A 12517-nucleotide genomic window follows, 5' to 3' on the forward strand; every position below is an offset into this window, starting at 1 on the left:
ACCAAGGGCTACTCAGTAAGGGACAGAATGCAGTTTCTTAAAATATAGTATCTGATTGCTATTTGCATAATAAATAAGGAGCTTCATGAGGGCACATTTTATGCCAGTGCCTGGAATTGTGGGTTTTTTTAAAGGTTGTTACAACATAAAAGAAATTAATTCCTCAGTTACTTGCAATCCACTTGTTCTCATGGCAAAATGTAGAGCAATCCCCATTATTTTTTGCTTAAAATATTAATGCACATAACTTTAAGGGAAAGAGAGGGGAGAAAAATTAAACGGGAAAGTTAAGAAGGGACTGTTAACCTTATTAAGATGAAACATTGATTTTTAAACATTTAGAGGTGCTTTTCAATTAAATAGTGAGGAACCAAATAACCTGTTAGGATCTAACTAGTCACTATTTTATTGTTCCTCAGATAATGATAGTTTAGTGGTCAAAGCATAGATTAGATGGAAAATCAATGAGATAATTTCCTAGGGTCTAGCTCACAGATCTTTAGAAAGCCTGAATAAAGACTAATTTGAAAAATAACCAAAAGAGGAGTGTTTCCAAATGAAACTGAAGAGGGAAATGGTAGCCCTCAATAACACAGTCCGGAAACCTCCAAGACTACTGTATCTTTTTGGTGGGAGAAAATCCATCCAACGAATGATAACATTTTAAGCTTAAACTCAGACTACCATACTAAATTACAACTTATCCCTTGTATGACATCCCGTGGTTATGGTACTATAATGGTAACAAAGGCATGCCAATCACAGAGACACACCCATTTTTCTTTGACTTAGATTTTGATCCATTTCTTGCATATGCAAGGATCCAGTCTTTGCAAAGTGTCAACACCACCTGGGCCTGTTTTCAATGGGGAATCTTATTCACAAATCTCTCCTGTGTACAGCAGAATTTAGGTCCCTAACTTTTCTTGGGTCCTCAGAGCCGAGGAATATTTTACAAGATAGCTACCAGGGATGGCACAGGGCACAGTGTCACCCTAAATTTAGGGTGAAGCTATCTGTCAGCTCTCTCTCCTTCAACTCAATTCACTAGAGAGTAAAGAAAGAAGCAGAGAGTTGACATATTTCTTCTCAAAATTGGGAAAATCCAATTGAGTGATCTGAATAAACTGGAATACCACACAATTCTAAGAGAAACTGCACAGTTACCAGGTTCCAAGGGAAGAAGAGAAAAATAAATCATCCCCACCCATGGGATGGCTGCTACACTGGCCTTTGAGAATTCAGGAGGATACAAAATAACACCAATTTTAAAGATGCATTAAACCTTGTGCTACACAGATAAAGGCACAGTACAAATACAAAATTGAACTGAAGTTGCTCAGTCGTGTCTGACTTTTTGTGATCCCATTGACTGTAGCCTACCAGGCTCCTCAGCCCATGGAATTTTCCAGACAAGAGTACTGGAGTGGGTTGCCATTTCCGTCTCCAGGGGATCTTCCCAACCCAGGGATCGAACCCCAGGTCTCCTGTACTGCAGGCAGACGCTTTACCGTCTGAGCCACCAGGGAAGCCAACTGCAGATCAAAATGCCAATAATTTAATCGAGCCACTCCCTAGAAATCTAAGCTTATATCATTAGTAAATCATTAGTAAGTGGACGATTCCTTAAGTTTGGACCTCACATTAGGTAAATGTGTATACCGTGTTAAACAGAGTCTGGTTAAGAAGAAATATAGTGATGAAAATACAAGAGAGGGCATAAATTTATAACTAATAAGATGCACCCACCAGGAAAGAAGAGTATGGCACAAAAGGGAAATATTTGAAAACGATCTGTGAGAATTTTGCCTAGCTATGCAGACTGTGTTGTTCTTATAGTTAAAATGTTCATAGATATGTTATCCTATTTAAGATGGAAAATGATATTTCACTAAACATTTAATTTCATATGGATGAGGACAGGGATGGGAAAAATTTGAGAAACATTGTTAACAAACTAAAACATCTATGTAACACTACTTTTTTAACATGACCCAACTCTGGAAGCATCTGAAAGAATGGACTTTATATTGAAAGTTCTTAAAATGTCAATAACTGCTATTTGATAACCTTAATCTTTTCCTAATTGTATTTTAATGATTATCCCAACTTTTTCTTATTTAGATCCTGAAGGGCATGTCAAGTTGAATCCTGAGTCCCCAGCAATAAATTTCAAACAATAAATTGCTAATTTATTAAATTAATTTCAGTAATTATAGTATAAAAATTTATCTTGCCCCCAATTTTTTTCTTAAAAAGAATCAGATCAATTAAAACCAGAATTAAACAAATAAGACTCACCAAAACCTGTTTAAAACAATACACATGCAATACATTATCCTTCAACTTATAATGATGGATAAAACTCTCAGAAACAGCCACTGAGTGAAAGGGTTTGTCATGTGTCTGGTACTTTCCCAAATAGAATCCTTTCAAACTACCTTCAGGAAAAACTCACTTAAAATATGACTAAAATTGTCATAAATGAATAATTATAAACAAGAAAAATAAGTCACTGGCACTCAAAGATAGCATGGTTAAATGCTTTTTTTTTTTTTTTCCCAGTAGTTGGTTGTAAATTCTGGTTCCATTTTATCAAAGTTGGATGGACTACAAAGATAATTATATACTTCAGGCAAACTCTCCATCTGATTCAAAGTTTATGAAAACTTTCTTAGTCAACCTCCAAGCAATCTTTGGGAGAAATCAAAGTAATGAATAGCTTTTCTTTAGTGTGATCATTAAAAAACTTCCTTTTCAAGCTACACATGTAACTCAGAGCTAAGTAAGCTATCATGGAAGTAACTCTTCACTGAGACTTAATGTAAAACAGTACTATACTGGCTTGGCTATGGTGCTACTTTTGCAAAAAGGAGAAACTATCAAACATTTGAGGTAACTTAGAGCACAGAGCATATCACAGACATCTTAGAGACAAGCATTTTAAACACTTTAGCCAGTGCTTCTCTGAGAGCAAGTTCTTTAAACAGAACTTAACAATTTTTACAATATTAAAAAAAATCCCTCAAAAATAGCCCATCAATGCTAAATCAAACTTCCTGTATTTTTACAAAAATAGAAGAACATAGAAATACAAAATTGTGTTCCTGAAAGAATGAACATTTTCATTGTGGTTCATCTTTTCCTGACAAGGTAACTTGTTCAAAAAGAAGGGAAAAAAAAAAAAAAGTCAAACCAAAAATTAAACCATGTATTGATAAAAGCAAGACAAAAAGAAAAAGAGAGAGAGTTGCACAGTTGGCAAAGGCTCAGATGAGGGAAAGAAATAAACAAAAATGCTTTTCTTCAATGTCTAGGACTCATTCTGCTTTCCCAAGAAAAGGCTCCAAACCAAAGTCAGCTGGAGAGCACTTTCTCTTTTCCTTCCACATCTAACATGTCCCACTGCAGAATGACAGTCCCTGGCAGCATCTTTTCCCAGTGGGACCATGGATTCATGCTCCAATTTAACTTGATAATACTGTGTGTTTCAGTACCACGGTGACTCCTTGCCCTTGTCTTGATGCTGTAGACCTAGAAAAGGTGTGAGAAATAGAAAAGTATCAATACGTGTAGCACTTGAGAATAGGCATTCTCTACAATGCACTAGAGATACAGAAACCAAAGTGACAACTGAGCTCACAAGTTTCAAAAAGCCAACCAAAAGTCTAGACTGGAGCAGTGCTATTAGCACAGTACGCATTCTTTACGGTGGCTTTTATCTTACTGGAGTAGGTATGAATAATAAATAATATGAATGAAGCTTTCTTATTTCTAATCTCAAAAGGAACTGACATGGGAAAACAATGATACAACTGATCTCTAGGGCATATTTAGGCAGAGTTTCAGTTACCACTTTTCAGCAAACATCAGATGATACTTTTGGACTGAAGCAGTGAACTACATTTACTTATTTTTATTGCCTCCTCTTTCAGAAAATATTTGTGTGTGCGCATTCAGTCGTGTCCAGCTCTTTGTGATCCCCATCGACTGTCGTCCGCTAGGCTCCTCTGTTCATGGAATTCTTCAGGCAAGAATACCGGAGTGGGTAGCTATTTCCTTCTCCGGGGGATCTTCGCAAGCCAGGGATCGAACCCGGGTCTCTCACATTGTGAGCAGATTCTTTACCATTTGAGCCACCAGAGAAGCCCCACTAAAGCATCTGTAGTGGTTTCATTTCTTGTCGTTCAACTTGTCAAATAATTGTGTAAAGCAATGGATGTCATTACAAAACAGTTACAATTAGTCAGTCATCATGGGAGTCATTAAGACACTATACTAAACAAATTACATAAAAGGGAAAAGAACGAGAAGGAGTCAAAGAAGCAGCTCATAGAACCACAAGGCACGATCTTTGGTTTTATAGCATTTGTATACTGGGAAAAAGCACCTCTTTCTGAATGCCAAATGATTAGTGCCATCTGAAGTTTTATCTCGTGTACTAGCATTATGTTTAGACAGAGAGGCCACAGTTTCCCTTTCCCATTTCAAAAGAAGAGGAGGAGAAAGAAAAAAATAAAAAGGATCTGGGGCATATCAACTCACTCTAAGTTTGCTTTATTCATTTTCAAATAATTTTGTGGTCAGAATAATTTGCAACCTGACAAAGTCTCCGCTGGGTGACTTTTATAATCTAAACCACCTTAACCGACAATCTGCTGACTGCATAAATATTTTTTTCATTATTAAAACGTCTCATCTTCTGTATGACTCAGTATTTTCCACACTTGAAGACCCCATCAATCTATAGAATGTCAGCACCGCAAGTCATGAATAGTGTTGGAATCATCAAGTAGTTTGAGTGTCTTTTTTCCTTCTTAAATAAAAGCAATTCTTAGTTTGCAAAGAGACATGACTCCACCAAAATCACGTTAGCCTTTTTCTGTGGACAAGGATTATGTTACTTAACACAGTCCTAAATATTCTAATCAGAGTTAATGGTGGGACTAATTCTCGCTCTTCAACTGTGTTTCCAAGTCTGCATGACTCCAAAGCAAACCTTAAAAAAATCAATTCACCTATGGCCTACAACATATTAAATGGCTTATGTTGTCCTTTTGGCTTAATTTCTTCTCAGTGATGAGACATAAATACAACTTCTCCTTTGATTACCAGGTATCCATACCTATAAATTTCAAAGTCAGTATAAAGAAAAGGAACAATCACAGACAAAAGACTCTACTACTAGTAAGTTGTAACAGGGATATGATTTTTCTTGTTAAACACTTGTTGAAGGAAGATTAAAATATTTAAGAATCTGTCAATACACTTAGTTTTCCCAGTGGTGAAAGGAGACAAAATCATTAACCCATGATTCTTAATGTGGTCTTGTTGTTGTTCAGTCACTAAGACATGTCCCACTCTTTGTAACCCCATGAACTGTAGCATGCCAGAATCCTCTGTCCTCCACAATCTCCTGGAGTTTGTTCAAATTCATGTCCATTGAGTCAGTGATGCTATCTAACTATATCATCCTCTGCCACTCCGCTTCTCCTTTGCCTTCAATCTTTCCCAACACCCAAGTCTATTCCAATGAGTCAGCTCTTCACATCAGGTGGCCAAACTATTGGAGTTTTAGCTTTAGCACCAATCCTTCCAATCAATTTTCAGAGTAGATTTCCCTTAGCATTGACTGGTTTGATCTCCTTGCAGTCCAAGGGACTCTCAAGAGTCATCTCCAACACCACAGTTCAAAAGTGTCAATTCTTCAGTGCTCAGCCTTCTTTGTGGTCCAGTTTTCACATTCATACATGACTTCTGTAAAAACCATACTTTTGACTGTACAGATCTTTGTTGGCAAAGTGATGTATTTCTTTTTAATATGCTGTCTAGGCTTTTTCATAGCTTTCCTTCCAAGGAGCAACGGTCTTTTGATTTCATGACTGCAGTCACTGTCCACAGTGATTTTGTGCTCCAGTTGCTTTAGTCATGTCCAACTCTTTGCAACACTATGGGCTATCAGCTACCAGGCTCCTCCGTCCATAGGATTCTCCAGGCAAGAATTCTGGAGGGAGTTGTCATGCCCTCCTCCAGGGGATACTCCCAACCCAGGGATCAAACTCAAGAATTCTGTGTCTCCTGCACTGCAGGTGGATTCTTACTGCTGAGCCACCAGGGAAGCCCCCACAGTGATTTTAGAGCCCAAGAAAGGAAAACCTGTCTACTTTTCCCCCTTCCATTTGCCACAAAGTGATGGGACTGGATGCATATATCTTTAATCCATGATCCTTACATGAGCTACAGATACTTGGGGATTCCCCAAATTTTCTTACAAGAACATAAAATCCACTCTGCTATTATTTTGCTACTATTCAGGCTTTTTGTTTTTTTTGTTTTTTTGTTTTTTTTGCTTCTCACTCCTCAAACTCAAACCTATATGAAATTAGTTTATAATACATTTTGAAATCTACTTACTGGCTTGCTGAAATCACTCAGGTTTATCTCTTGTTATTAGTAACTCAGTTTTAGGTTTATTATTTACTCTGTGATATTTTCAGTGAAAGTAAAATAAACATTATAATGATAATGGTAGCACACACTTTCTTAGGGCTGAACACACTAGATATTGTTCTATTTTATGTGAAATATCTCATTTAATCCTTTCAATCATGTGAGAGATATATATATATATATAATGTATATATATATATTCATTTTACAAATGAGAAAATTGAGAGTAAGCGAGGTTATGCCAACTCTTATGTGGTAGAACCAGGACTGAATGTTGGAGGTTTGATTTCAGAGTCAATAGTTTTAACCACAATGTATATGGCTCCCCTTTTTTTTTTTCCAGATTTTATTTTACTTTACAATACTGTATTGGTTCTGCCACACATCAACATGAATCCACCACGGGTGTATGGCTCCCCTTTTGTGGATTATCTTGTCTGTAGGCTGTGACACCAGCCTCTATTCTTGGAATTCCCAGAGTCAAAATCCTTTCATTAAATCAATTCAAAGAAAAGTCAATACATTTTAAATATTGATTTTTGCACTATTTAGAAACACCCTGATTTATCAGAACTGATACCAGTGTTAATAAAATAACTCTGTGTTTTTTTAAAACTATACTTTTGCAAAGCGTTTCTAAGTCACAGAAGATGATTGCATAGTAGTTTGTTATACTTCAGATCATGTAATAGGACATGTTTTATGAATAGATGTGTAACCATTCCTCCCTGCCCCCACCCAAATAAACTGCCACAGTATGAAAACTGGAGACGTAGGGTGGCCATCTAACACATGAGGTGTTTGTCAGAAATGGGCCCAAAGAACAAAGACATCACACTGTTCGCTTCAGAGTTTGAGAGTCTGAGATCAAGTCACGAGAAAAACCTGAAAGAAAACAAGCCCACAGACCCAGTTCCTCGCTTCAGTTCCAATACCACCACCACTTGACCATCAAAAGAAAACAGAAAATCCAAATCCAGGAACAGAGCAACAGAAGTACAAACATAGGAAAGACGCACTGAATACTTGGGAGTGGGAAAGAAGTTTCGGTTAAAAGAGATCATATTAGGACTTCCGCTCAAAATTTGAAGAATCTGACTATGTAACAAGGCACTGTAACTCATTTACTAGCTGAAATTTTTGGGAGCCTATTGCTTCACAGATTTCTTCTCTTCCAATAAGCCTCTAGGAATAAGGAAGTGGAGACGGCAGCAAGGTGTGCCTAAGCAGAGAAAGCCTAGAACCTTCCCCCTCCCTTGTTTTCCTTCAAGTCCTAGGTGTCTGATGAAAAGATCTTAAATTTCTCATGCGCTCCTCAAACAAGGATACAGAAGTTGCTTCAGAGAGATTTCTGGCAGGCCTGCCTCTTTATCCCATAGCTGTGATATGGGTACCCCGTGGCAGATAAAATGATATGAGCCACCCTAGCTGAGCACCTCAGAGGCATCACAAACTTTAGGAAGCTGAATGAAGTAGTCATCAGTGGAGCTCTGTGTGGGGAATGCACAGAGAAATGGTGGGGGAGGCGATATGTTTGCAAACAAAAGCAAGATAGGAAGGAAATGACAAAGCTAAGAAGCAGACAGCAACCACTTAATCAACAATGTTCAGGATATGACTAACTGGGAAAACAGAGGCAGTCCCTAGGGAGAGAATGAGGGAGGCATCTGGGAAGAGGGTTCAACTAGAAGTAGGGCAGTGTTTTAAACTGAGGAATGAAGAAACCATTGGGCTGGACTACAAATACTCGGAATTGGTGAAGTCATTATAGCACAGGGAACTATAATCAATATCCTCTGATAAACCATAATGGAAATGAATATGAAAAAGAACGTATATACAACTTAGTCACTTTGCTGTATAGCAGAAATTAACAACACTGTAAATCAACTATACTAGAATAAAATGAATTTAGAGAAAATGAATTGAAAAGCTAAATTTTCTGCTATTGGGTAGAAGTAAATAATAAACTGGCTTACTGAAAATGCTATACTCCAGCACATCTGAGTTTCAGGACCATGTGATCATCAGTCATATCCACTAGAAAAGCATACCCTACTTCTAAAGAAGAATAATCCCTTGACAACATCACTATCACTCTTAAGTAACTTTTAATATGATTCCAATTAATTTTATTGCTAGAGATAAAAGAAGTAATGTGGTAACCATGCACTGGTGAATATGCTGTTGATAAAAAGAGAAGAAAAATAGGAACATAAAACCTGGATGTGCAGGTGGAATATTTAATGACTGAAAAGAAAAGAAAATACTTAAATGAAATACTTAGTTTCATAGATATTGAGTCTAGAAAACCCCTGTGGATCAGAATGCTTGATACTATATTAAAAGATGCTGGTGGTTTATTTCTACATTTAAAACAGGAATACCTGCTTCATCCTTGCTTTAACAGAGAAAAGCCATAATTGTCACAAATCTAAATATACACAACGCTGTATTGGCTGCTATATCAAAATACCCAGCGTTCGCCAACAGCATAACATCTGACACCAACACACTGCCAAATGATAACAAACTACGTGATGTGAGAGACAGTCACGTTATCTTCTTCTACTTTATAAAATTATCACTGATAATTATCATACAACTGCATTTGTTTGAGCACCTGGGCAATCAGTTTAAATGCTAATGAAGAACGTTTAAATAAGATCTAAATGGGGGTAGTACCTTAACACTAACGAAGGGGTAAAAATAAGAGTGGAAGGCTATTTAATTTGGGAACTGATTTCATTACAGGTAAATATCAAGCTAGATCATGTTTAAGCATCAGGAAGAATTCCCTTCATTTGTTTTTAAAACTTCAAAAAAAAACCCTCAAAATATCATAGATTTGTTGTTTAAAGATCAAGTTATGAAGTATTTAGAAAGTAAAAGTTCTATATAATGTACTCCGTCATCACACAGCTTGCTAAGTATACTTCAGATGTACATACATACACCACTGTTTATCCTATGTGACAACGATGCTTATTTCACCAGCAATATTGACTTGCAAAACCATTTCATGTCAGTATATGTCGATCAACTCTTTTGAAGAATATTAATTCTTCAATATGCACAATATTCATTCTTCCCTGTACCATAAATTACTCAATTCTATATAGATATGCATCGTTTGAATACACACACTGTGGTGTGTATATAAAAATATATTTGTTACTTATGTGAATATTTTGGTAGGTAAGATAGCTTCCTGAAAATACATTTGTATAATCACTGAACCCAAGTGTATAAATATATTTATACTTACATAGTTCATGGTGAGTGGCAAATGTTTCAGGTAGTTTGCATCAATATTCATATTTTTACTATTATCATTATAAATTCAATGTATCTAATTGTTTCAATTTGCATTTCTTTCAGTTCTTGTGAAGCTGAACATTATGTGATTTAGTATTTCTTCCTGTGTTTTATCTTTTAGCTGACTATCTATGCTTTGATTAATAACAAAATAATTTCCTCACTGACTTCTAAATGCCTTTTGTATATTAGTATTTTTTTTCATGTATCACACCCAATTTTGGCCAATTTAATGAGTACTAAATACCTCCATACTTACTACCTAAACTTTGGACAATAATTATTTTAAAAGTCATCACAAACAAGAATGTATTCTTGAAACAGACCAAAGATTAAATTTATTGTTAAACTGAATTACAATTATCCATGTATCATTACAACTCTTACATACTAAAACAATGACAAAAGATACCTAACTATGAATGCATAATCATTTATTAGCAGAGGGAGCATTCTCAGTATGTGGAGGTATCTTCCTGGGTACATTTAGAATTGTCTTAAAATGTCCATGTAGTACTCTTGTCAGAAACAATGAGGTGAAAGCTGTCTAAACCTGTCAAATATCTTTAATTCAGATTCAAAAGAGAAGGAGAAATTTAAAGCCCATTGAACTTGATGTTACTGGTAGACTATAATTTACTATATTATTGGAAGAAGCATGGGACCCATACACCTGAGGCCAAGATTGCAGGTGACTAGCAGTTCAGTGGCCAGGTGTCTCCCTCTGCTCCTGGCCCAAGCCGCAAGCACTCTTAGTCTGTCTGCTCTCTCAGAACCCTCCTCCCTCCAAAACCACAAATTTGTGCACTGACTCTCCAGCTTTTGCCCTTACCGATATCCACTTCCTCAGATTCCTGTACTTTAAATGCTCAGCTAGGAGGGAACTGGCAAGTACTTTAAGCATCAGGATATGTAACTACAAATCTGAACTAGTCATTCTACAACTGACCTTTTGGACAATATAAAATACAAATCATAGAGTTGATAGTTCTTTTGTTATTGTTGTTCTTTGTGTTTTTTTTTTAATTTTTATTGGAGTATAGTCCGCTGGATCATGGAAAAAGCAAGAGAGTTCCAGAAAAACATCTATTTCTGCTTTATTGACTATGCCAAAGCCTTTGACTGTGTGGATCACAATAAACTGTGTAACATTCTGAGAGAGATGGGACTACCAGACCACCTGACCTGCCTCTTGAGAAACCTGTATGCAGGTCAGGAAGCAACAGTTAGAACTGGACATGGAACAACAGACTGGTTCCAAATAGGAAAAGGAGTACGTCAAGGCTGTATATTGTCACCCTGCTTATTTAACTTCTATGCAGATTACATCATGAGAAATGCTGGGCTGGAAGAAACACAAGCTGGAATCAAGATTTCTGGGGAAATATCAACAACCTCAGATATGCAGACGACACCACCCTTATGGCAGAAAGTGAAGAGGAACTAAAAAGCCTCTTGATCAAAGTGAAAGAGGAGTGTGAAAAAGTTGGCTTAAAGCTCAACATTCAGAAAACGAAGATCATGGCATCCGGTCCCATCACTCCATGGGAAATAGATGGAAAAACAGTGGAAACAGTGCCAGACTTTATTTTTGGGGGCTCCAAAATCACTGCAGATGGTGACTGCAGCCATGAAATTAAAAGACACTTACTCCTTGGAAGAAAAGTTATGACCAACCTAGATAGCATATTCAAAAGCAGAGACATTACTTTGCCAACTAAGGTCCGTCTAGTCAAGGCTATGGTTTTTCCAGTAGTCATGTAAGGATGTGAGAGTTGGACTGTGAAGAAAGGTGAGTGCCGAAGAATTGATGCTTTTGAAATGTGGTGTTGGAGAAGACTCTTGAGAGTCGCTTGGACTGCAAGGAGATCCAACCAGTCCATTCTGAAGGAGATCAGCCCTGGGATTTCATTGGAAGGAATGATGCTAAAGCTGAAACTCCAATACTTTGGCCACCTCATGCAAAGAGTTGACTCATTGGAAAAGACTTTGATGCTGGGAGGGATTGGGGAAAGGAGGAGAAGGGGATGACAGAGGATGAGATGGCTGGATGGCATCACCGACTCAATGGAAGTGAGTCTGAGTGAACTCCGGGAGTTGGTGATGGACAGGGAGGCCTGGCGTGCTGCGATTCATGGGGTCACAAACAGTCGGACACAACTGAGCGACTGAACTAAACTGATAGTTGCTTTGCCATGTTGTATTAGCTTCTGCTGTTCAGCAAGTGAATCAGGTATACATATACGTTGTCCACTGTTTTTTGAATTTCCTTTCCATTTAGGTCACCACAGAGCACTCAGTAGTTTTTGATCATAGCAGCAATTTACCATGCTCAAAACATGAACGTCAGTGTGATAACCTCTTGGCTGAGAGAAGCTGGGGCCCAGAAAGTGCAATATGGTGTGTAGACACTGCTCACCAAGTCAGTGACCTCAATTTCAAAAGCAGATAAAAAGTAACTTTGAAGATAGAGACAAAGAATAAAGGAAAAAAGGAATGGGGAAGAGTGAAATAAAATACCTTCTATAATTTCTTCTACAGACTTTCCCTCAGAACTGGAGAGGAACAAGACCAAAAAAGAAAAAAAAAAAAAAAAAAAGGACAGAAACGCCTGGATCATTTATTGTAACTGAAACCACAAGTTATAATACTCTCAAGAGATTCTAAGTATCCAGACATCTGCTGGATAACAAATGCAGCCAAACATGCATCTTTAAAAAGGTTTCTAGGTTATGCAGTGACAGCTTTA

The 12517-nt window shown here is 37.2% G+C and overlaps 1 protein-coding gene across 4 annotated transcripts in view; it reads right to left on the minus strand.

The window, feature by feature from the left end:
• Positions 1473 to 12517, minus strand: part of VGLL3 (vestigial like family member 3) — a 52493-nt gene continuing 41448 nt past the window's right edge. For all 4 annotated transcript variants that reach the window (XM_018054438.1, XM_018054393.1, XM_018054543.1 and 1 more), the window contains exon 4: positions 1473 to 3534. In XM_018054438.1, the coding sequence (XP_017909927.1) occupies positions 3491 to 3534 (44 nt within the window). In that variant the 3' untranslated portion in view covers positions 1473 to 3490. The remainder of the gene's footprint in view (positions 3535 to 12517) is intronic.

This window comes from Capra hircus, chromosome 1 (genome assembly GCF_001704415.2).
Source record: "Capra hircus breed San Clemente chromosome 1, ASM170441v1, whole genome shotgun sequence".
Taxonomy (NCBI): domain Eukaryota; kingdom Metazoa; phylum Chordata; class Mammalia; order Artiodactyla; family Bovidae; genus Capra; species Capra hircus.